Source organism: Solanum stenotomum, chromosome 10 (genome assembly GCF_019186545.1).
Source record: "Solanum stenotomum isolate F172 chromosome 10, ASM1918654v1, whole genome shotgun sequence".
Taxonomy (NCBI): Eukaryota; Viridiplantae; Streptophyta; class Magnoliopsida; order Solanales; family Solanaceae; genus Solanum; species Solanum stenotomum.
In genome coordinates, this window is record NC_064291.1 from 41,285,160 (window position 1) to 41,312,601 (window position 27,442).

Sequence of the window (27,442 nt, forward strand, 5' to 3'; positions counted from 1 at the left end):
GTCCATCCTCGAATTTTAATCTCTTTGGAGAAATATTTGATTCTGTCTGACTATGTCTTTGCAAAGTTCCATTATATACTAAAAGAAATTCTTTTCTTAATAAAATATTTACACATTTTAATGTGTTCTGGGAGTGTAGAAATTTCTTCCTTGGTCTAGAACTCATCAAACCTATTGAGAAATTGTTGGGGAAGGATATCTCTATTTCCTCCGAAATAGCTCCACCATTTGTAGAACCATCTGGGGATGACTGTCTTGACAATGTCTGGACAATATTTGACAAATTGGGTGTGTCCTGGTCTAATATACAAAAAAATTGAACGATTTTTGTCAATTTTTCGTGTGCTATAGTCCATGAATTTTTGGTGATCCAGAATTCCGACGTGAGTTTTGCCAAAAAAATTTATGGACGTCCGTTAAGACCTTAGCTATTGAGAAAGTTGGTCTAGATCAGTAAACCGACCCATTTTCAAGGTCAAACAAGCCATAGAACAGATAAACCCCCCATTTTGCTGATTTTTTGGGTGCTTATAGTCCATGGATTTTTGGTGATCCAAAATTTCGACGTAATTTTTCTCGAAATTTTTCATGGACATTCGTTAAGATCTTAGCTATTGAGCCAGTTGTTCTCGATGGGCAAACCAGCCCATTTTCAAAGTGAAACGAGCCCCAGAGCAGGTAAACCCCCATGTGCTATATAGTCCATAGATTTTTGGTGATCTAGAATTCCGACATGATTTATGTCAAATTTTTTCATGGACGTCAGTTAAGACCTTAGCTATGGATCCAGTTGGTCCCGATGGGGAAACCGGCCCATTTTAAAGGTCAAACTAGCTCCAGAGCAGGTAAACCCCCCTTTTTGTCGATTTTTCGTGTGCTATCGTCCATGGATTTTTGGTGATCTGGAATTCTGACGTTATTTTTGCCGAAACTTTTTATGGACGTCCATTAAGACCTTAGCTATTGAGTCGGTTGGTCCCGATGGGTAAACCAACCCATTTTTAAGGTCAAACGAGCCCCATAGCAGGTAAACCCTCCGTTTTGCGGATTGTTCGTGTGCTATAATCCATGAATTTTTCGTGATACAGAATTTTGATGTGAATTTTGCTGAACTTTTTCATGGATGTCCCTTAAGACCTTAACTATGGAGCCAGTTGGTCTCGACGGGAAAACCGACCCATTTTAAAGGTCAAACGAACCCCAGAGCAGATAAACCCCCCTTTTTGCCAATTTTTCGTGTGCTATAGTCCATGGATTTTTTTGTGATCTAGAATTTTGACGTGATTTTTCCTAAACATTTTCATGGACGTCCATTAAGACCTTAGCTATTGAGCCAGTTGGTCCCGATGGGCGAACCGACCCATTTTAAAGGTCAAACGATCCCTAGAGCAGGTACACCCCCCCCTTATTTGCCAATTTTTCGTTTGTTATAGTCCATGAATTTTGGTGATCCGGAATTTCAACGTGATTTTTGCTGAAATTTTTCATTGACGACCGTTAAGACATTACCTATTGAGCTAGTTGGTCCCGACGGAAAACCCGACCCATTTCCAAGGTCAAACGATCCCTAGAGCAGTAAACCCACCGTTTTGTTGATTTTTTGTGTGCTATAGATAATGGATGTTTGGTAAACCGGAATTTCGACATGATTTTTGCAAAAAAATTTCATGGACGTCTGTTAAGACCTTAGCTATTGATCCAGTTGGTCTCAACGGGCAAACCGGCCCATTTTCAAGGTCAAACAGGCCTATAGCAGGTAAACCCCCCCTTTTTGCCAATTTTTTGTGTGCTATATAGTCCATGGATTTTGGGTGATCCAGAATTCTGACATGATTTTTGCCAAAATTTTTAATGGACGTCCGTTAAAACCTTAGCTATGGAGCCGGTTGGTCCCGACAGGCAAACTGACCCATTTTGAAGGTCAAACAAGCCCTAAAGCAGGTAAGCCCCCTTTTTTATCGATTTTTCGTGTGCTATTGTTCATGAATTTGAGGTGATCCGAAATTCCAACGTGATTTTTGACAAAAAGTTTCATGGACGCCCATTAAGACATTATCTATTGAGCTAGTTGGTCCCGACGGGTAAACCCCCATTTTGACGATTGTTTGAGTGCTATAGTCCATGGATTTTTGGTGATCCGAAATTCCAACGTAATTATTGTTGAAATTTTTCATGGACGTCTGTTAAGACCTTAGTTATGGAGCAGGTAAACCCCCTTTTTGCCGATTTTTCGTGTGCTATTGTCCATGGATTTTTGGTGATGCCGAATTCCAACTTGATTTTTGTCAAAAAAATTTCATGGACGTCCGTTAAGACCTTAGCTACTGAGCCAATTGGTCCGACGGGCAAACCGACCCATTTTCAAGATCAAACGAGCCCCAGAACAGGTAAACCCCCATTTTGCTAATTTTTCGTGTGCTATTGTTCATGGATTTTTGGTGATCTGGAATTCAGACATGATTTTTGCCGAAATATGTCATAAACGTCCGTTAAGACCTTAGCTACTGAGCCAGTTGGTCCCGAACTGGCCCATTTTCAAGGTTCAAATGAGCTATAGAGCAAGTAAACCCCCTGTTTTGCCGTTATTCGTATGCTATAGCCTATGGATTTTTGGTGATCCAAAATTTCGACATCATTTTTGCAAAAAAAATTCATGGACGTCTGTTAAGACCTTAGCTATTGATCCAGTTGGTTCCAACGGGCAAACCGACCCATTTTCAATGTCAAACAAGCCCAGAGTAGGTAAACCCTCTATTTTGCCGATTTTTCGTGTGCTATAGTCCATAGATTTTCGGTGATTCGGAATTCCGATGTGATTTTTGCCAAAATATTTCATCGACGTCTGTTAAGACCTTAGCTATTGAGTGAGTTGATCTTGACGGGTAAACCAACCCATTTATAAGGCCAACGAGCCCCAGAGCAGATAAACCCCCATTTTGCCAATTTTTTGTCTGCTATAGTCCATGGATTTTAGATGATCCATAATTCCAACGTGATTTTTGCCGAATTTTTTCATGGGCGTCTGTTAAGACGTTAGTTATTGTGCTAATTGGTCCAAAGGTGTAAACCGATCCATTTACAAGGTCAAACGAGCCCCAGAGCAGGTAAACCCCCCGTTTTGCCAATTTTTATGTGCTATAGTTCATGGATTTTTGGTTATCCGAAATTTCGACATGAATTTTGCTGAAATTATTTAAGGACGTCCGTTAAAACCATAGCAATTGATCCAGTTTGTCCCAACGGGTAAACCGAGCCATTTTCAAAGTCAAACGAGCCCCAAAATAGGTAATCCCCCTGTTTTGCCGATTTTTAGTGTGCTACAGTCCATGAATTTTTGGTGATCTAGAATTCTGATGTGATTTTTGCCAAAAATGTTCATGGACGTCCGTTAAGTACTTAGTTGTGGTGCCAGTTGGTCCTGACGGGCAAACTGGCCCATTTACAAGGTCAAACGAGCCCCGGAGAAAGTAAACATCCCATTTTGCCGATTTTTCGTGTGCTATAGTCCATTGATTTTTGGTTATCCAGATTTCCGACGTGAATTTTGCTAAATATTTTCATGGACGTCCGTTTAGATCTTAGTTATTAAGCTAGTTGGTCCGAATGGGCAAACCGGCCCATTTTCAAGGTCAAACGAGCCTAAAGCAGGTAAACCCCTCAGTTTGCCAATTTTCATGTGCTATAGTCCATGGATTTTTGGTTGTAACCACTCTGAAAATGATAGGTTGAACTAGAGCCTTGACATGTGGGTTAATGTGACTTTAGGTCGGTGTATAGGTAGTTTTATAACCAAAGTGGGGCAAGGTGGAAGCCTAGGGTGCAAGAAAGGGCCTAGTGTCATGTCCCGCCATTGCCTAAGACAAATTTTGCAGCCAAGTAGGCGTGGAGGTTTCTAGAGTTAAGGGGAGAATTGCGGAAAACTCTAGAATACCTTAGATATTTCAAAAAAGCCTTGGAGAATTCTAGACATTGTAGAGTTCTCTAGAAAATGGGTCATTGTGTAAATACCTTAGAGACTTCTCATGTAAATATTAATTGCACTTTAGTCCTTAGGAAGTAATATAAATAGAGGTGCCTCCCATTTGCAAGGCATAACTCTCAAGTTGTAAAGCAATCTTCCGAAGCTAATACAAAAAGCCTTCTTCAAAGCTCTCTCTTTTGATCTTTCTAAGTCTTTCCTTTTCATTCTCTTAGCGATCTTAGCATAAAAAGCTTACTTAAGCTTACAAGATCTTGAAAGACTAGTGAGTAAGTTTGCAAGTGCTGCAGGGAGCTTTAGTAAGACTCTAAGTTCGTGACAAAGTGGTATCAGAGCAAAGGTTTGATACTAAGGGAATGGCAACCGAAGGAGACCTGAACGCCGCTAGTACCACCAACGTCCGTCCGGATGGTGGAAAGAAGGCCCGAAAGGGTTAGAAGCACCAAAAGAGTCATGAAGAAATGTTGTTGGATTCTACACCAAGCGAGGCGCTAACATCTCATCCACCCTCAACCACCGAGGCAAGTGACGATGAACGTGGCGAAGAGGCCATTGATGTCACCGTAGGAGAAGAGTAGGTCTCAAGGGTTTGAAGTGGCGAGGCAGGCTGTGGAGATATTAGGCTGGCGCATGAACGTGGTCGATGGCAAATTCAAGACTCTTGAAGACTTCACCCTTGAGGAGACCGAAAACATCCGTAAGGAGTTGGAGGGACGTCAACTGGCCGATTTTAAGATGAAGGAGGCCATCACTTCCTTGGAGTGTCGGCTCATGGAGGCGTTGAACACAATTGAAACCATGAAGGCCGAAATGAGGACACTCAAGGAATGCATGGAAGCTGGAGGGTCACCCGACCGTGATAGGGAGGCAAGGGTCGAGGCTCCCAAGCCACCTATGTTTAAAGTCATCTGCGATGCTCAAGAGGTGGAGAATTTCTTGTGGCACTCGGAGAATTACTTCAAGTGTAGCCAGGTGAAGAGTGACGAGACCAAGATCAACACTTTCGTGTTGTATCTTTCAGAGATGGCCATGTTGTGGTGAGGCGCAAGGAAGCCGAGATAGGGAAGGGGACGTGCACCATCAACACCTGGAGCAATTTCGGAAAGTGTTCAAGAAAGCCTTCTTCCCTAATAACGTCATATATGAGGTTAAGTGCAAGTTCAGGGAGCTGAAGCAAAAATGAAGCATTCGGGCTTACGTAAAAGAGTTCACAACTCTAACGCTTCAGATTCCCAACCTCACGGACGAAGACATGTTGTTCCACTTCATAAAAGGGTTGCAGAATTGGGCCAAGACGGAGTTGGAGCGGCAACAGGTCAAGACCATAGATGAAGCCATCACACAGGCCGAGTCTTTGACAAACTTTTAGCATGATCGACATGACAAGGCAAAGGGCAAGGATGCAAGGAGTAGTCATGCCAAAGGTGGGGGAGATCGTGGCCTACGCAAGGAGCAGTAGGCGCACCCCAAGCAACACGACTCCCACAATCCGGACAACAAATGGTTCGTGCGCCAAAACTACATAGAGAAGAAGGCATAGACCACTAAGGGAGATGGTTGCTACATATGCGGAGGACCACACGGCTATGGTAGGTGCCCAGAGATGAAGAACCTTGGTGCCATCCTACGTGAACGGAAGGGGAAGGACGCATAAAAGCAAGGGCAGGACGTGGGCACGAAGCAGTTGGGCATGGTTGGACTGTGTGGGGCGATAACCAAGCAAACAGAGAAGCCAGGAGACTTCAGCACGCAGTATGTAGGCATCTTCATTAATGGACGTACAGCTCATGCCATGGTGGACACCAGGGCAGAAGCAAACATCATGACCAAGATGGCGGCAGAGAGGTTAGAGCTAAACTATGTTCCAAGCAACACTCGCCTCAAAAGGATCAATGCACCACCGACCCCTGTGTTCGAAATCGCCCAAGGAGTGAGCATCACGTTAGGAAATTGGCAAGGTAAGACAAACTTTATCGTCGCTCCTTTAGATATCTTTGACATTATTCTTGGGCAGGAGTTCTTCCAGCGCTGCCATACGATGATCGACCCCTACCTCTAACGACTCATGGTCATGGAGCAGGAAGGGTCGTGCATGGTACCTCTAGTCAAGGTACCGAAGAAGGAAGGACATGCCTTCTTGTCGGCCATGCAGATCGTGAAGGGCCTGAAGAAAGGAGAACTGACGTTCCTAGCTACCATTGCAAGTTTGGGAGAAGACAATGGTGCTAAGGAGACCTTGCCACCGATTATAGAGAAGATCCTTGAAGAGAAAAAGGACGTGATGCCAGACGAGCTATCGAAGACTCTACCTCCGAGGCGTGAGGTAGATCACAAGATAGAGTTGGAGGTTGGAGCCAGGCCATCCGCGCATGCACCTTATTGCATGGCTCCACCTGAACTAGAGGAGCTAAGGAAGCAGTTGAAAGAGCTCCTCGAGGCCGATCACATCCGTCCATCCAAGGCACCTTATGGTGCACCGGTACTGTTCCAGAAGAAGAAGGATGGATCCTTACGTTTATGCATCGACTATTGGGCGCTCAATAAGGTAACTGTTAAGATCAAGTACCCTATCCCGCTCATTGCAGATTTGTTTGACAGGTTTGGGCACGCCAAATACTTCACCAAGGTGGATCTCCGAAAAGGCTACTACCAAGTGCGTATCGCGGAAGGGGATGAACCGAAGACAGCATATGTGACGAGGTATGGAGCTTACAAGTGGTTGGTGATGCCCTTCGGCTTAACCAACGCACCCGCTATATTTTGCACGCTAATGAACAAGATTTTTCATCCCTACTTGGATCAATTCGTGGTGGTCTACTTAGATGACATAGTCATCTATAGCAACACCTTAGAGGAGCATGTGGAGCATCTAAGGAAAGTCTTCCAAGTCTTGCGAGAGAACAAGCTTTACATCAAGCGGGAGAAGTGCGAGTTTGCCCAACATGAGATGCACTTCTTGGTCCATGTCATCAGCCAGGGCAAACTACGGATGGACGAGGCTAAAATCCGAGCGATCCAGGAGGGGGAGGTGCCCACTAAAGTGACCGAACTACGATCATTCCTTGGACTTGCGAATTATTATCGCAGGTTCATAAGTGGCTACTCCGCAAAGGCCGCTCCACTGACCGAGTTGCTAAAGAAAAATAAGTCGTGGGTTTGGAGCATGGAGTGCCAGCAAGCCTTCGAAGGTCTCAAGGCCGCAGTAATAAAAGAGCCGATCTTGACACTTCCCGACTTTTCAAAGACCTTTGAAGTACATACGGACGCTTCAGACTTTGCTATTGGGGGTGTCTTAATGCAGGATAGACACCCAATAGCATTTGAGAGCCGCAAGTTAAACGAGACCAAACAGTGCTACACCGTGCAGAAGAAAGAAATGACCGCCATCGTACATTGTCTGCGCACGTGGAGGCAATACCTACTAGGCTCCAAGTTCGTAGTCAAGACGGACAACGTGGCCACCAGCTACTTTTAGTCACAAAAGAAGATCACTCCGAAACAAGCTAGGTGGCAAGATTTCCTAGCAGAATTCGACTACGTCTTGGAATACATGCCAGGAAAAGGCAATGTCATGGCCGATGCGCTAAGTAGGAAGGCCGAACTTGCTGCCATCACGACAGCCCATTGTGATATTTAAGATGCAATCAGGGATGGCATGCAACATGATCCCGAGGCTAAGAAGCTGATGGAGTTAGCTGCCCAGGGCAGGACAAGGCTCTTTTAGGTGGAAGATGGCCTTTTGCTCACATCCGGTCAAAGGGTCTATGTGCCAAAGTTTGGGACTATCAGGCGGTGAATCATTAAGGAAAGCCACGACACCCCATGGGCGGGGCATACAGGGAGCGAAGAACGAGGGCACTGATTGAGGCTTTCTACTTTTGGCCGCGCATGAGGGACGATATCGAGTGTTATGTACAGACTTGTCTTGTATGCCAACAAGACAAGGTGGAGCAAAGGCATCCGGGAGGACTACTAGAGCCACTACCCGTAGCGGAACGTCCATGGGAAAGCGTGACTATGGACTTAATCAATTCCCTACCTAAGTCCGACCGATATGGAACTATCATGGTTGTGGTGGACAGGTTCTCAAAATATGCTACCTTCATACCCGCCACAGCCAGATGCACCGCAAAGGAGGCTGCTCGATTGTTCTTTAGAAACGTGGTGAAATACTGGGGGCTGCCAAGACACATCATTAGCGACCGAGACCCACGCTTTACTGGGAACTTTTGGTGGGAACTGTTCGAGATACTTGGCACAAAACTTCACTTCTCCACAAGTTTCCATCCGCAGACCGACGGCCAGACAGAATGCGTCAACGCCCTGTTGGAATGCTACCTGAGGCACTATGTCAGTGTGCACCAAAAGGATTGGGCCAGACTCCTAGACATGGCTCATTTTTCATATAACTTGCAGAGGAGTGAGTCCACTGGATGCACACCGTTTGAGTTGGCGACGGGCTAACAGCCCCAAACTCCGTATTTTTTACCGGCCGCTTTTGAAGGAAAGAGTTTGGGAGCCTACCATCTTGCCAAAGGATGGGAAGAACAGCTTGACACTGCCAAGTCCTACTTGGACAAGGCAGCAAGCAAGATGAAGAAGTTTGTCAACCGCAGACGACGTCCCACAGACTACAAAGAAGGCGACATGGTCTTGGTAAAATTCAATCCAAGACAGTTCAAAGCACTAAGAAGTGTTCATCAAAACTTAGTGCGAAAATATGAGGGTCCATTCCGGATCGTTGCCAAGGTGGGCAAGATCTCATACAAGGTGGAGTTGCCTTCACACTTCAAAATTCATCTGGTGTTTCATGCAAGCATCCTCAAGCCTTACCATGAGGACAAGGAAGACACTAGCCAGAACCAATCCCGACGGGCCCCAATTACTGTCACCGCCTCGCATGATCGAGAGATTGAGGCAATCATAGAATATCAGGCCAAACGAAAGTGGGGTCAACAAGCCAACGCCATGTTCCTTATGCATTGGAAGGGACAATCTCCGGAGGAGGCCACATGGGAGAAGTATGAAGAGTTGTGGCAATTCAAAGACCAAGTCTGGGAGTTTCTGCAGCAATGCGCCGCGATCGTCGCATCATCAAGTGGGGGAGCGTGTCATGTCCCGCCACTGCCTAAGATAAATTTTGCAGCCAAGTAGGCGTGGATGTTTCTAGAGTTAAGGGGAGACTTGCGGAAAACTCTAGAATACCTTAGATATTTCAAAAAAGCCTTGGAGAATTCTAGACAATGTAGAGTTCTCTAGAAAAGGGGCCAATGTGTAAATACCTTAGAGACTTCTCATGTAAATATTAATTGCACTTTAGTCCTTAGGAAGTAATATAAATAGAGGTGCCTCCCATTTGCAAGGCATAACTCTCAAGTTGTAAAGCAATCTTCCGAAGCTAATACAAAAAGCCTTCTTCAAAGCTCTCTCTTTTGATCTTTCTAAATCTTTCCTTTTCATTCTCTTAGAGATCTTAGCATAAAAGGCTTACTTGAGCTTACAAGATCTGGAAAGACTAGTGAGTAAGTTGTCAAGTGCCGCACGGAGCTTTAGTAAGACTCTATGTCTGTGACACTAGGCTAGCAAGAATGGGTGGAAGAAGTCTTGTTCCTTGAGGGGCTATTTGACGATGGGATTGTTTGATCGCCCAAAGGGTTGAGCGAGTCGCCCTTGTGCCCTTGTGATCGCCTATTGGCTGCCCCATTTGGCCAAGATGCTATACCAAAGGGCAAGCTAGGTCCAAGCTCACCAACCAGCTTGGCGAGTTGCCCTTGTCACCCTCTAGATAGCCTAGTGGATTGCCCAATTTGGGAGCTCACTAGAAAATTGGGCCAGCCAAGAGTGCACTTGGCGAGTCGCCTAGTGCCGTTGGCGAGCCAAGAGGGGCATTTGGGCAAGGTAAATCATGGAAGGGCAGAATTTTTAAGTTACAACTTGGAGGGTCATTAGTTCTTTTCCAAAGTTAAGTCCTTATTATTCTATCCCTTTCCTACCAACTATAAGACCTTTTTATGACCTAAATCATTTCATTTAAGTCAGTCCAAATAGAATCAAAAGAAACCCACCTCCTCTCAAATATTTCTCTCACTAGAAATCCTCCATTAGAGAAGAAGAAGAATGGAGCCATTGAAGCTAAGGTTTGGTGATTCGAAGGTAGTTCTTCCTCAAATTTCTTGGGGATTCTTAGTAAAAGTATGGTGGTCTTGATCCTTGTCTAATTTTTCATTCAAGGAGCCAATTCAAAGATGATTTCAAATCATGAAAACCTAGGGTTTTACTCAATCTCATGGCTTCTTTCATCAAAGAATTTCAAAGGGTTTCTAATGACCAATAATAATTGTGTTAATGTTTAATTGATGATTTATGATGAAAATACTCTATGAAGGCAAGTAGGACATCTCTTTTCAGTGGGGGAGTAAGACACCGGATTCCATGTAGCTCACATGGTCTATGTCGGTTAATGTTATTTCCCTATATAATACAAATATGAACTATGATAAGAACTCTAATGACTCAGAAAATGATAGGTTGAACTAGAGCCTTAATGTTTGGGTTAGTGTTACTTTAGGTTGATGTCTGGGATGTTTTAGAACCTAAATGGAGCAAGGTAGAAGCCTAGGGTGCAAGCAAGGGACTAGGCTAGAAAGATAGGGTGAAAGAAGCCTTGTTTCTTCAGGGATTGTTTGGCGATGGGGTTGTTTGACCGCCCAAACGGTTGGGTAAGTCTCCCTTGGGCTCTTATGGTCACCAAGTGGGCTTCCCCATTGGCCTAGATGCTGGACTAAAGGGTGAGCTAACTCCTAGCTCACCAACCAGTTAGGCGTGTCGCCCTTTTCCCCCTCTAGATCGCCTAGTGGACTGCCCAATTTGGGAGCTCACTGGAAAATTGGGCGAGCCAAGGGTGCACTTGGCAAGCCAAAAGGGGCAAATGGGAGAGGTAAGTCATGAATGAGGGAAAATTTTAAGTTACAACTTTAAAGGTCCTTAGTCCTTTTCCAAAGTTGAGTACTCCTTATTCTATTCCTTTCCTAGAAACTATATAACCCTTTTTAGACTTGAATCCCTTCAATTTAGTCACTCCAAATAGAATTAAAAGAAGACCCACATCCTCTCAAATATTTCTCTCACTAGAAATCCTTCATTAGAGAAGAAGAAGAAGGGAGCCAGTGAAGCTAGGGTTTGGTGATTCGAAGGTGGTTCTTCCTCAAATTTCTTGGGGATTCTTAGTAAAGGTATGATACTCTTGATCCTTGTCTAATTTTCCATTCAAGGAGCCAATTCAAAGGTAACTTCAAATCATGAAAATCTAGGGTTTTACTCAATCTCATGGGTTCATTCATCAAACGTTTTCAAATGGTTTCTAATGACAAATTATAATTGTATTAGTGGTTAGTTGATGATTTATGATGAAAATACTCTATGAACCCATGATTTTCTCTCAATTCCTAAATTGCACCTTTATGAAGTGGGTTTGTTGATTATGAAAGCATATGATGGTAGTATGTCTAAATTCATTTGGGTTATTGAATTGTATCATTATCTATGCCTTAAATATGGTAAATTGTTGGTGAGTTGAAGATTTGAGATGCATGGCCTTGAAGGCAAGATATGGCCTAATTTCATGTTGAGTTAGAATTATGCTTGAGCTATTGATCCACTTGAAAGGTGGAGGTGTTTACTTACTTTGTATATTGATCCACTTGAAAGGTGGAGGTGTTTACTTATTATGAGCATTGTGATCATGGCCTTGAAGGCATAGTGTGAGTAATTGAAGTATTATCATGATGTTGTATATATGAATGTGATGTAAAGCAAGTGTGTGATCTAAAAGAATGAAAGATGATCATGTTTAGAAGCTAATTGTGTTAGGATTGAATATTATCCCTCTATTAACACTTGTGAAAGATGGTGACAATGTGAACGGCTATTCTCACATACACATACACTTGAATGAATGAATGAAGTTCAATGATAATGTGATGATAATGAGTCTATTGAAAGGCTATTCTCAATTATACTCTAATAAATGATAATGACTTGCTGTGAAAGGACTTTCTCACAATAAGGGGATTCTTAGGTGAAAGGCTATTCTTATCTTTGAATCTATGATATTTCCAATGAATGAATGTTGGGATGGGATGGATACTCATCCGGGAGTTGAGGTGGAGTATCTAGTAATAATCCATATATCCCATTTTAGTGAATTTTGGGTTTGGGATGGATGCTCATCCGGGAGTTGAGGCGGGGTATCTAGTAGTAATTCCTTATCCCATAATGAACTAATGTAATGAATGTAAAGTACTCCGTGGGGAATAATGCCAAGCACCAAGTGGATATGAATTGGGGTGGATGCTCATCCGTGAGTTGAGGCGGGGTACCTAATAGCAAACTCTTGAGATGGATGCTCAATCGTGAGTTGAGGCGGGGTATCTAGTAGCAATTTCCATATCCCTTAACTATGTGCTCACATAGGTCTAGCTAGTGGATCCACTTAAGCTAAAGAACAATAGTCCTACCTTAGGCATGTAGGAATCCCTTATCTGGTGAGGGTGACACCGAAATTCCATGAATTACTCACATGGTCTATGTCGGTTAAGGCTTACCCCCACAAACAATGTTAATGAACTATGGCTTCTTAAGAATGCACTACTTAGTGTTGGTGGTGGTATGGGACGTCACATATGCATTGCACAAGTAGGCTTTGAGAGAGGTCATGGTGTGTTCCTTTATAATGTTAAATGAAATAAATGGGCTCTTATGATGATATTAATAAAAATATTGGTTGAATGCCTAATAAATGAAGGTGTTCTTAATGAAGCTAATGAAGAATGGGTGACTCAAATGCTTATATGTTTAATGTGAAGATGCATGCTACACTTGGATTGTATTATGAGTTACATCCTTATTATGACTTGTTGAGTATGAATGTTCCTTGTCTATGGTGACTTCAAATGAGTACTTAGTGTGAGTAGTAGTATGGGATGCTACTTGCACATTGCACAAGTATGACTTAGAGTTGTCTTAGATGTTGGTTTTAATGTGATGATGTTACTTATGAAATGTTTATGTCTCTTATATGCTTTATTGTGTAAAGGTGGAAAGGATGAATGGTAAGTTCACTTTTGGTGACCTTAAGGTGGTACCTTAGTGTGGGTGGTGGTATTGGACGCTACCCATACATTGCACAAGCAATAGCTTGAGGGTTGCTTGAGGTGAAGGCTAATGTGAAGGCAATGGTTTTATGTTGATTATGTTCAAATATGAAAATATGACTTGAATGTTGGCTGTGGTTGAAAATTATGTCTCTTATGTTTATATTCATGAAGGTTTATCAAAACGGCATAAAAGCATGACTATCAAATAAATGTCTGTTTCAAGCATGGTTTTTGCATGGCTTCCATACTTACTACTTTTTGTGCTAACCCCATATTTCTTCTCCCTTTTTACCAAAGTGTAGGGTTTGGAGATATTGGTGTTCTATAGTGCTTGAAGAAGAAGACTTGATGAGTCCTCATAGTTTCGAGGACAAAACCCACTGGGTTCCTTTACGTCTTTTAGTTATGTTAAAGCTTTTGTATGGGCTAAGTCCCAATGTTGTATTTACATTATTAGATGGTTTGAGACAAAGTCTAGAAAGTCTTTCGCTTGCTTTTTAATGAAAATGTTTTCGATTGTAAAGAAAGTTTTTAATTATTCTCTATTTTTCTATGTTCTTATGTTCAAGAATGTAATGAGGCTTGTATTAGACCCCTTCGGGGTCGAGTACATCGTGTTACGAATAAGGGATGCTCCCGAGTCGTGACAAACATGGTATCAGAGCACAAGATTTTGGAATAGTCTTAGGTTGTCTCAAACCACATCTAGTAGAGTCTTGTTCATAATGTTAAGCGCGCCACATTATGAATAGGAGGCTATTGGGTGTTAAGAAAGTTTCACTTATTCATTCTTCAAGTCGTGCCATAGAGTTTAACTCTATAATGCCTTTCCTTTATTCCTTATGTGATGGTCTTTAGAGTATGACCACTTGAAAGGTTTATGTTACCAGGGTTGAGGGAGAGGAAAGGTTGGTTGTGATGCCAACTATGGCTATGTGACTTGATGGAGTTGAGATGATAGTTTATGGTGTGACTTTAGTATGAATGGGTTGCTTATTAGTTATGTGTGTTGTTGGTGAAATCTGACTTAGTCAAGATGAGTTTTGAGGTATATTGAAAGAGTTGATGAAATGTGGTGTTTTAAGAAATGCCTAGGTGTGATGAATATAGAGGTTTAGTGATGTTTTACTCCGACCTTAGAATTGTAAGAAGTGAAGTTTAAAAGAGTTCCTTTTTGGCTTGCTTCATGTTTTGGAGTCATGAGTGATATTGTGTTTCCATGGTCTCCTTATAATGTGCAGGTAAACCCCCCTATTTGCCGATTTTTTGTATGTTATTGTCCATGAATTTTCGGTGATCCAGAATTCTGACGTGATTTTTGCTGAAATTTTTCATGGACGTCCGTTAAGACCTTATCTATGGAGTCAATTGGTCCGGATGGGCAAACCGACCCATTTTCAAGGTAATGAACCACAAAGCAGGTAAATCCCCACGTTTGTCGATTTTTCGTGTGCTATAGTCCATGGATTTTTGGTGATAAGGAATTCCGATGTGATTTTTGCCGAAATTTTTCATTGACGTCCGTTAAGACCTTAGCTATGGAGCCGGTTTGTCCTGACGAGCAAATCGGCCAATTTTCAAGGTCAAACAAGCCCCAGAGCAGGTAAACCCCCTTTTTTTCTAATTTTTCGTCTGCAGTCCATGGATTTTTGGTGATCCAGAATTTCAACGTGATTTTTTCCAAAATTTTTCATGGACATCCGTTAAGACCTTAGCTATTGAGCCAATTGGTCCCGACGGGTAAACCGGCCCATTTTCAAGGTCAAACGAGCCTAGAGTAAGTAAACTCATGGATATTTAGTGATCCAAAATTCCGCATGATTTTAGCCAAAAATTTTCATGGACATCCATTAAGACCTTAGATATTGAGCCAATTGGTCTCGATGGGCAAACCGGCTCATTCTCAAGGTCAAACGAGCCCAGAGCAGGTAAACCCCCCATTTTGCCGATTTTTCTTGTGTTATAGTCCATGGATTTTTGGTAATTCAGAATTTCGACGTGATTTTTGCTGAAGTTTTTCATGGACGTCTGTTAAGACCTTAGTTATTGAGCCTGTTGGTCCCGACGGGAAAACCGTCCCATTTTCAAGGTCAAACGAGCCTCAGAGCAGATAAATTCCTAGTTTTGCCGATTTTCATGTTCTATAGTCCATGAATTTTGGGTGAGTTGAGTTTCAACCACCACTTGTCGCGACGTCCGTCGAAAGGTCCCGACGAGCAGTGTGTACAAAGGGCAGGGACGTAGTCAACGTGCTTACTAGGAATTCCTCGTTGAAGACCAACAGTGTCTAGCCTATGTCACCTGGCGGATGGGCGTAGGCCTTGGCTGACACTTAGTATTAAAATGGACTTCACTTATGTATTAAAATTGTATTTCCAACTCCAAATCCATTTTGCTTAATCAAATCTTTTCACATACCTATTTAAGGAACAAAAATTCTCATGCAAAATTGGGGGAAATTTAAAAATTTTGGGATAAAAGTTGTTATCAGAAAATTGATTATCTAGCATTAAAATTGACATTCATATATGCATTATCAAAGAATTTCGAACTCAAAAATCAATTTTTTTTATCAGATTCTTAGCAATAAAGAATTACAATTTTCTTCAAAATTGGGCGAAATGCAAATTTGAATGGGTTAAAAGACGTTTTTCAAAAAATCGGCTCGGTCTAAATTGGGCAAAATTCAAAATTGAATGGTTTATAAAGTGAATACTTGATATGATACCGAAATAGCTATTTGAGATGAACTCACTTTTATAAGACATGTTTATTGATACTTGAGATATGATTACTGTTATCGAAAGAGTTTAACAGTTACTTGAGAAATAGCATTTTGACATTTTGAAATGTTTCTATTGTTTACAAAGAAAAGTATAAATGGGAGTAAACTTTGATGGATCTCGTAGCTAACGACGGGTTCATTAGACCTGGTACACCTTGTAGTTATGGATTACCGATATCCTTGCTAGTGGGAGGTACACTAGCATACTGTTACGATATCCCTCAAGTAGGGATCTATTAAAATGAATAATTGATTCCTTTATGAGGGGTCCACTGCTATTGGCTATTTCTTAAAGATAAGAGTCACACCGATTACATGATTCATCCTTGGAAACCTTTCAAATATAAAATTTGCTATGAACGGTGGTGGGAATTTCACAAAGGGTGTCCAAAGGGGGGGGGGGGGGGGGGGGGGGGGGGGATTTGTTTCTAGTGAGATTCGAACACATGAGCACTTAGGGCTCTTTAAAGGCATATAAAATCACTCGGCTACAACACCTTGTTCTATCAAGGGTGTTCAAAATATGTTATTTGATAACTTCGTGTATCATTCTACTTATTTATACGGTATTATTTTATGAAAAAGGGTAGCTACACCGCTGGCTATGATAGTGTTTTTTTTGAGTTTATTTCTAAAACTTCACATTGATTTTGCTTAACTGAGACAAATAAGATTGAATATTGTTACCGTTTCTGAAAGGACATTGATTTCATCATTTGGATTATAATACTAGCTGTTTTTAGTCTTGTCCCTCATTAAAATGGTTATGGTTAAGTGTTATTACACACTGAGCTTGTATCTCATTCCTCGCTTAATGTTTTTACAGAGAACTCAGGTGGTTTTTGACGAGGATTTCATTAACTAGACAATGTGATTTGGTAGCATCCGGTGAGCCCCGCATTGCTTCACAAGATAAGAGATTTATCGAATTGCTATGTTTCTTTTTTTTACTCTTAGAGTCGCTCCATTTGTAAGTCTTTTATTAGAGTCATGATTATTCTTTTGTATTGTAGTCAAGTAACTAGTTTTAAACTTATTTTCGTAATTGGAGAAGAATTGGTATAATTGTGTGGCAATTGAATTGTTGATGAATATTAGGTCATGAGATTGAGATGTTATTAGTTGTATTGTTGATTTCTTAGACAGGGAAAAATTGGATAGGCCCAACAACAAAGGAAACGCTGCCCGATTTTCTGTAAATTTATGTTAAGGCTTGCTTTGGGATTCTTTCCCCTTGGCGCCGGTCACAGGCCTAATTTGTATTGTGACAATATTCAAAATTTAAATTTAATAATTCGAATTTGCATTGAATTTATTATATAATATTATGATTTCGGATCTAATATTTATTAAAATTTTGTTTATATATATTTATGCTCCGTGTCAAAAGTGATCAATCCACAACCAAAGTCACATTTACATTTGAGCAAAATGGTCTTATTAAAGCTATCTAGAATCATTTTCCCCTCCTTTGAGATGTTAGTAATTTTTTTAATCTTAAAAGATACTTTCATCCCTCATTAAAGAGTTTTCGTAGAAGTTTATAGAGTCTTAAGCCACTTTCCTCATTTAACTTTAAGTTTTCGACTAAATGCTTAAATTATTTCTTAGTTTTGACTTGTACAATAACGATAACAGGCTCAACATAGTTTTACAGTTAGAGTTTAAAGACTTGCATAATGACTCACAAGTGAAATAACAAATCATGCTTTGAAGTTATATCAAAACTATAAAATATACAGCTTCATAATTTGTTCATGCTTTCTAACTACACTAACTATATATGTCACAATTGGGACTTTACAAGTGATTTATTTATGTTGTTATTATAACATTTATACAAACTTTGTCTATGGATACAAATTGAACTTTTTGATAGCGTAATTATATGTGTTTATCTTTTCACCCTTTGCTTAGTACTAAAGAAAACTTTTAGAAAGTGAAGTAACAGTTCATTATATTTTGAGTTTGTTTTCTCTTCTTTTTGTTGCTAATGTTCCATTTTGGGAATCAGCTCTGTGGGCTGATTCTTTAGTGTGCAGTGTCCTTTTCAATAAAATGACCCACTGGGTCTTTAATTTTAAAAAGAGTTCATTATAGGTTTCTAATTGAAAAAATATCCTCAGGATGGTGAAAAATTATACTCCCTTTGTCCCTTGTTACTTGTCCACTTTTGAATTGACACACATATTAATAAAACAATAATTGACATAGTGAGTTTATCATTTTACCCCTATTAATTATGAAGTTGATGAATAAAAAACTTACGATCTTCAAGAAGTTCTATCTTTTTTAAAGTAATTAGTTGAGGGTAAAATAGGTACAAAAAAATTGTCATATTTTGATTTGTCAAAATGGACAAGTAATTAGGGACAACTAAAAAAGGAAATGTGGACAAGTAATTAGGAACAGGGGGAGTATTAGATATGATGAGTAAACTTAAGTTGTCGTACTCCCTCCGTCCAGCAATAGTTGGTCACTATACTAAAAACAGTTGCTCAATAATACTTGTCCAATTTAAAAAATCAAAAGATAATTTACCTTTTATATTTATTTTACCCTTGCTATTAAATATTGTTTATTATCTAACACATTTTTCAAAATATTAAATTTAATAAAGTCAAATGATAATATAATAATATTTTTTCTATTATTTATTGTTTCTTAAAGGGTGTGTCAAACCAATAGTGGATAACTCTTATTTGTATTTTACTTTTTATTGGTGTTGTTGGGAAATCTGCACAGATAGGGGGATCCCCGTTGGCAACCACCACGGTAGTAGTTGTGGAACTACTGGGTCGGCGCTATCACTTTGGAGCGATAGCCGAAACTAATGACTGGTATTATAAAGCGAAACCTAGGATTCTACATAGCCTTTAAGACAACTATTAAATGAGGCAATGAACCTTGTACTTCGTAGCTTACACTTATTTTTTTCAAATGGTGTCAGACTTCATGTTACAACTCAACTAATCTATATAATATATAAGATTTATTCAAGGATAAAACACTTTCTACCATAATTTTTTTTAGGGCCGAATTGGAGACCTCTAGCTAGTTAAGAGTGAGGAATATCTTCTTCCTGTCCAAAGTAATTTTAGTGGGTGTAGTTAACTTTTTAAATATATATTATTCGAAGTGGTTAAATTTATGACCAATTAATCTTCAAGATTATTTTGTTAATATAATCACCCATCATTATCAATCCCATTTTTTTTTTTAAATGTGGGGTATGTGTTTATACGATGATGCAACTCATGATGATTGTTGGATGTCCATTAGACCATTAGAATATTAACAATTCATAAAGCCACCAATATAGATGATTCCTTCCACAAGTCTTAAGTCTAAGATGGAAAGCTTCAAATAAAAGCTACTTAGGACAAGATTTCGTCAACAAACGATCATAAAATTAGTATTTATCGCAAATAAATAACTCATACTTATATTACTTGTACGCACATATACACTATTATGTATGATTCATTAAACATGTATGGTCATATAGAAATAAACAGTGATATTATTGAAACCAAGAATAGTAACATAAAAAAACATACCAAAAAAAATAAGTAATGAAGCTCTTCTTACTTGATCAAGAACTTGTTTTGAATGTATGAATAAAGTCTTTCTATCTTTTTACAAATCTGAAATTAAAAAATTCACAAGTTAAGAACGGTAAATATCTTTACAAAACAAACAATGATCAGAAATTAATCTACCTATTATACTTCCTTTTTCAATTTTTATTTTACTACTTTGCTTATTCCAAAGATGTACTCCATAAATCTCCCCACTAAGTTGTAACAATTTTGCATCTATCCATCTTGAATGAGTTCTTGTATTTAATTTCATGAAGAATCCGGGAACTCGAATCCAATCAACCGGATAAAATGATATTGGTGGCAATACAGTGAAATTGAGTTGATATTTTTCTGTAGACATCATCATCAATCTCTCTACTACTCTTGAAACCAAATATGGACCATTTTGTCCCCACTTATTTCCATCAAAAGATGAAGCAAATTCCTCCATAAACTTGTAGAGCAATGGATGCTTTCTATCAAAGATCAACACCGCATTATTCAATCTTGTCCAATTCCCATTTGCAGATGCGCTTTGCGCTCCAATAGAATTCCTCAAACTTGAAAAATCTTTCAGGATGATAAAATCTGTGTCTAGATAAACACCGCCATACTTGTACAATACTGCTAGTCTTATCAAATTGGACAAATTCTGAGCTAATGGGATTTCACCAGGATCCTTATTACCTTTCTTGAGGTCAGTATACCATGTCTCAACTGGCGTCCTGTTGAATAGAAAAGACAACTCTGGAGTAACGCTAACAACATTATATCCCAATTCAGTAAAAGGATTCAAAATTGTAACCCCACGAGGTGTATCTAGAGTACGCGAAAGAATGATCAAACAACCTTTTGGATGAGATTTAAACAGAGTCTCCAACGCGAAAAATTCCCTCCTCCCAAAAGTATTTGCAGGGGAAATCCATGTCATGAAGAACTTCACTCTGCAATTTCTTGAATTCAAGAACTTATTTACTCTGCTGTTGAACTGCCTCGACAATCTTGATGACTTCAGAAAACTAAATTCAGGCAATTTTTTCTTGAACCAACAAATTCTCTGTTCCACTGTGAGATTAAAGGGAGGAACTAAATTCCCATGATCGTCAACGTCTTGTACTTCTTCTTTGATTATATGTGCTTCTTTTTTCTTCGAAAAATTTGGTTTCTGAACAAAAGTTGATTTCAATGGCTGTTGAGAACTTGATTTTGATACAAAAGCGATTGAATGAGATGAAGAAAATTTAGATATGAGATTATCAGAAAAAGCGACAATAAAAATAATAAAAGCAAAAGAAAGAACAAAGAAAAGATGAATTTTTCTTGTTCTGTTTTTTCTATAGTAATCAAACATTTTCAATATTGAAAAATAAATTAAAAGGCAGAGAGAAAAAAAAAATGAAAATTTTGAGTTTTTTTGAAGAAAATTTATACTAGTCTAAATATGAAAAGTTCTAAGTGTTGTAAAACAAGATAAAAATGCAGGAATACTTAAACAAGAAAGTAAGGCAAAGTGTGATGGAAAGTATAAAGTTGAGAGTCTTATTTTAATCTCTTCAATTGTGTATTTCTTAAGGGTGAAGAAGACCCTTTTATAAGAGGTAGAAATCATCCGTTTACTACCTTAACCAAAATACGTTAGTAATCTTTAATTCTTACATTAGATTAATAAATGCATTACGTTAGGTTGATGAAAAGAAACATTCATATTAAATGAATTTGTAACACTCCTCCTTGGATGTTTATAGATAATGTGTTTCGTTAAAATCTTACTAGCAAAAACCTAGTGGAAAAAAGCCTAGTGAAGAAAAAAGAGTACACACATCTTGTAATATGCCTTGAGTGTTGCCTCATTAAAAAACTTACCAGGAAACCCAATGGGACAAAACCTTGGCAAAGAGAAAAAGAGTATAGCGCGTATTTTACTCCCCCTGATGAAAAATTTATTTGATATCTTGGAGACGACGCATTTCAATCTTATATCTTAACTTCTCAAATATTGACGTTGACAATGCCTTAGTGAATAAATCTGCAAGATTATCACTCGAACGAATCTGTTGAACATTTATCTCACCATTTTGTTGAAGATCATGTGTGAAAAAGAACTTAGGTGAAATATGCTTTGTTCGGTCTCATTTGATATATCCTCCCTTTAATTGAGCTATGCAAGTAGCATTATCTTCATACAATATTGTTGAAATCTTTGTTTGCACAAAAAGACCGCATAATTGCAAAATGTGTTGAGTCATTGATCTTAACCATACACACTCTCGATAGGCTTCATGAATGGCTATTATCTCTGCATGATTTGAAGAAGTAGCAACTATTGTTTGCTTTATCGAACGCCATGATATAGTTGTACCTCCATATGTGAATAAATAGCTTGTCTGAGATCGGACTTTATGTGGATCAGACAAATAGCCAGCATCTGCATAACCAATCAATTCTGACTTGGATGCATTAGAATACAACAATCACATATCAATTGTTCCTTGAAGATATTTGAATATATGCTTAACACCTTTCCAATGTCTTCTTGTTGGACATGAGCTGAATCTCGCCAATAAACTTGCTGCGAAACAAATATTTGGTCGGGTATTGTTGGCTAGGTACATTAGTGCCCCAATAGCACTAAGATATGGTGTTTCATCACCAAAAATCTCTTTATCCTTTTCTTGAGGTCGGAATGGATCTTTATTTATATCGAGAGATCTCACAACCATCGGGGTACTCAGTGGGTGTGATTTATCCATGTAAAATCGCTTCAAAACCTTTTCAGTATATGTTGATTGATGGATAAATATTCCACTTTTCAAATGTTCAATCTGAAGGCCAAGACAAAATTTTGTCTTTCCAAGATCTTTCATTTCAAATTCTTTCTTCAAACACTCAACGACTTTTGAAAACTCTGTAGGAGTTCCAATGATGTTCAAGTCATCAACATAAACAAATATTATTACAAATCCAGATTTTGACCTTCGTGTAAAAATACAAGGACAAATAGGGTCATTCTTATACCCTTCTTTTAGCAAATATTCACTAAGACGATTATACCACATTCGCCCTGATTGTTTCAATCCATATAAGGATTTCTGAAGCTTTATTGAATAATTTTCTTTTGAATTTTCATATGTTTCAGGCACTTTGAGTGCTTCAGGGATTTTCATAAAATTATTGTGATCTAGTGAGCCATATAAATAGGCTGTGACAACGTCCATTAGATGCATTTCAAGCTTTTCATGAACTGTCATGTTTATTATATACCTGAAGGTAATTGCATCTACCACAGGAGAATATGTCTCCTCATAATCAATGCCAGACCTTTGCGAAAAACCTTGTGCCACAAGTCGTGTTTTATATCTTACGACTTTATCATTTTCATTGCGTTTTCGCACAAAAATCCATTTGTACCCCACTAGCTTGACACCTTCAGGTGTTCGGACTATTGGTCCAAAAACTTCACGTTTTTCAAAGTGAAGCCAATTTTGTTTGAATTGCTTCCTTCCATTTTGGCCAATCATTTCTCTATCTACATTCATTGACAGATCTTGGCTCCAAATTCTCATCTTGTTGCATTATTTCAACTGCAACATTATGGGCAAAAATATTATCCACCACAATATTATTTCGATTTCACCTTTTTCTCGTCGAGCCATAACTTATAGAGATTTCCCCATTCTTATTATTTTCAGGTACATGGACCTCCTCTTTGATGATATCATTTATTATGTCTCGGAGCTCTTTATGAGCAATTGCCTCCATATTATGATCATCTTGATCATTTATTCCTTTCCTTTTTCGAGGATTTTTATCCTTGGAACCAATTGGTCTACCACGTTTTAAGCGTGGTCCAGACTCATTTGCCTTAACATTTTGTCCTATCGGTACATCAACTCGAACTTGAGCATTAGCAGCTGGGATATATGATTTAGTAACCCATGGATGGTTAGTAAATGCATCCGGCAGTTGATTTGCAATATTCTGCAAATAAATTATCTTTTGAACTTCTTGCTCACATTGATTTGTTCGAGGGTCTAAATGAGACAGTGAAAGTGAATTCCAATCTATCTCATTTCCCAACTGTTTTTGTTCTCCCCCTAATGTTGGGTATACTGATTCATCAAAATGACAATCAGCAAACCTTGTTGTAAATAAATCTCCAGTCCTAGGTTCCAAATATTTTATAATAGAACGAGATTCATACCCAACATATATCCCCAACCTTCTTTGGGGACCCATCTTTGTGCGTTGTGGTGGAGCAATATGAACATATACCGCACAACCAAAGATTCTAAAATGGAAAATGTTTGGCTCCTGACCAAAAACCAATTGTAATGGGGAGATGTCATGATAACTGGTTGGCCTTATGCGCACAAGTGTCGCTGCATGCAAAATAGCATGCCCCTAAATTGAAACAGACAACTTTGTTCCCATCAACAATGGCCTAGCTATCAATTGAAGACGTTTAATCAATGACTCTGCTAAACCATTTTGAGTATGAACATGTGCAACAGGATGTTCAACTGTTATTCCAGTGGACAAACAATAATCATTAAATGCCTGAGATGTAAACTCACCAGCATTATCAAGACGAATTGTGTTTTATTGCATAATCTGGAAATTGTGCTTTTAACCTTATTATTTGAGCCAACAACCTTGCAAAAGCCATATTGCGAGTTGATAATAAGCATATATGAGACCATCTTGTAGATGCATCTATCAAGACCATATAATATTTAAATGGTCCACATGCAGGGTGAATAGGTCCACATATATCACCCTGTATCCGTTCCAGAAATGCAGGAGATTCCACCCCAACCTTAGCCACTGATTGTTTGATAACCAATTTTCCTTGTGAACAAGCAGCACAAGAGAATTCCATTGATTCAAGAACATTTTGGTTCTTCAAAGTATGCCCATGTGAATTCTCAATTATTCTGCGCATCATATTATAACCGGTATGGCCCAACTGGTCATGCCAAATGATAAAATCATTAGAACTAGTAAACCTTTTGTTTACTACGGCATGTGATTCAACTGTACCAATATTTGTATGGTACAACCCAGAAGAAAGTGCATGTAATTTTTCATGCACAGTTTTCTTCTCCACATTTATTGTAGTAATATAAAGGTATTCAACCTTTCCTTCATTCGCAGTCTCAACATGATAGCCATTTTGGCGAATAACCTTGAAACTTAACAAGTTTCTATGAGACTTACTACAATACAATACATTATCATTTACCAATAATGTTCCTGCAAATAGTAATAAGGCCGCTCTTCCAGAGCCCTCAATCAATTTTGTACTACCGGATATTGTATTAACATATTCCTTTTTCATTAGCAAATGAGAGAAATATTTCTTTTCTCTTAGTATCGTATGAGTTGTGGCACTGTCCAGAAGGCACATATCTCCATTACACATCTTGGATCCAACTGAAGACTAGGAAATTTTATTTATCTGACTCGGAGAAAATTGATCAACTCTTTAGGAAAAAAGATAATTCCGAATTAAGTAGGTCTTAATTGGTTAGAGACTCGTGTTGATAACGTGTTGTAAAACAAGAGAAAAATGCAGGAATACTTAAACAAGAAAGTAAGGCAAAGTGTGATGGAAAGTATAAAGTTGAGAGCCTTATTTTAATCTCTTCAATTGTGTATTTCTGAAGGGTGAAGAAGACCCTTTTATAAGAGATAGAAATCATCCGTTTACTACCTTAATCAAAATACGTTAGTAATCTTTAATTCTTACATTAGATTAATACATGCATTACGTTAGGTTGATGAAAAGAAACATCCATATTAAATGGATTTGTAACACTAAGTTTGTTTTGGTAAAATTTTATAAAATAATTGGCTTAGAGAAGAGTTATGGCTGCTACTTCGAAAGGGAAGAAAGGAGAAGAATGTTGACTTTTGGAAAAACATATTTTATTTGGTTTATTTTATTGAAAGAATTGATTTCTTTTCTTTTTTAACATACAAGAGGAATAAGGAAGAATTTTGAAATAATTTCATGTTATTAATTAATAATAGAAGTTGCCATTTTTATTTGGGTCGATAATTGCACGTAAAGAAAGTTCTATACATAGAATAGTAGTAATGTTTAAATATGCAAATAGGGTTTTATTGACTTTTTGATATTTTTAATGTTTTCCCTTTTATGTTTGTCTTCTAAAAATGTATCAGTAAAAGATTTTGACTATATATAGGGATGGTGTAAAAATTCTTTTACCTATCAATAAATTTTTACCATTAATAGTAAGTTAATTATCATTTTTTCAGATAATTAGTTATGTAATACTTATTATAGAGTTTGCCTTGTAATTACCTTATAAATTATTTGATTATGCAAATATTTTACACTTAATGCTAAGTTGTGTTCATGGTTCAATTTAGTTCAATTTTTGTTTAAAAGGAAATAAACCAGTTAAGTATATTTTCTAAATATTTAAATATATCAAAGGTTTTAAAGAAGATTGATGAAAACGTTAATTAAAGAAAGAGAAATGATTATAAATAAGTTGGAAATAAAAATATGAAACGCCATTATAAATTATTAAATTTAACGTATTTGCAGAATGTCCCTTCAATAAATGGTTTCTTGTTTATGTACCTAGTAATTAAGTCAATATTACTTTGATTAAGTTATCTATTTATTAATGGTAAGATTTAAGGAAAATTATTGAATTATCATTTGATAGTTGCTGGGTCAACTCTCTTTTCTTAAAAGTATATTTTTTATAATTTTTTAAATTAAATTATAATTTAAAAATATTATCATAAATATCGACTAGTGTTACTACTTGTTAATCAAATACACAAATAAAATTATCTATATAATATTTATTAAGTTTGATTTCAAATAAAAACATAAATAACTAAATAGAAATATTAACCTAATTGTTTTCCAATGATCAAAATAAAACACAAAAACTATGATAATATTCCATAGGCTATGGCCTATGTAGTGATTCCTTAGAAATTTTAGAAACTTTATTTTATGTAGTACATATTTTATAAATATAATTTGTATTTAAATTGTAATATTTCAAACTTTAAACAGATTTTGAGTGTAGACTCCTGTTATTTTTAAGAGCAACTTTCACATATAGCAAACACAAAATTCATATTTGTATGTTATAGCAAAGTTTGCATAATTGCGGTCCATTGCAAACATATATATGTATAATTCACTATACATATACAAAAAAAGACAGTTGTATAATTCGCTATACATATACAAAGAAGGCAATTGTATAATTTGATATACATACACAAAAGAAAGTAGTTGTATACAAAAGATCAATTTTATAATTTGTGTATGTATAAAACGAGAAAGAGAGAAAGGCAAAAGAAAATTGGGCAGGGAAATATTTGTATTGTATAATTATAAGTGTATAGGACGAAAATATATATTTGCATGTGTATATACAATTTTCTTTAGCTTTATACAAACAGAATCGCAATTTATACATTTCGTTTATGTTTGTATAAGCGAGAGAGGCAAGGGTGGCGAGCGAGATCTAGGAGAGGGGAGAGAGTTGGGGAACGAAAATATATATATATAATTTCCTCTCGCTTTATACAAACACAAACACATTTTATACATTTGTGTTTGTATAAAAAGCGAGAGAGGAGAGCGAGACTGCCACCAAACGAGAGTGGCGAGCGAGATTCCACCAGGGAGAGTGGCGAAAATAGCTATAGTTTGCTATAGGGTACAATTAAATCAAAGTATATTTATAGCATTTAATTTGAATTAATAGTTTGCTATTATATACAATTTTCCCTATTTTTAATACTCTGTTTTATTTTTATTTTTTAATAAATTTTTATTTGGCCCACGGGCCGGCCTTGTCCATGTTTCTCAAGTCTCACAAATCGACAGGCTTATTCAGGCCAGGCTAAAAAGCCTTTTTCTTAAATGGACTCCAAAAAT

General features: G+C 38.0%; 2 protein-coding genes across 2 annotated transcripts in view; one reads left to right on the forward strand and one right to left on the reverse strand.

The window, feature by feature from the left end:
• LOC125842528 (endoribonuclease Dicer homolog 3a) overlaps window positions 1-27,442 on the forward strand; it is a 384,270-nt gene that overhangs the window by 162,862 nt on the left and 193,966 nt on the right. The gene's annotated exons all lie outside the window — the stretch shown is intronic.
• Window positions 19,589-20,854, reverse strand: LOC125842531 (uncharacterized). Its single transcript, XM_049521837.1, has one exon. It carries the CDS (start codon window positions 20,852-20,854, stop codon window positions 19,589-19,591), a length of 1,266 nt encoding a protein of 421 aa, XP_049377794.1.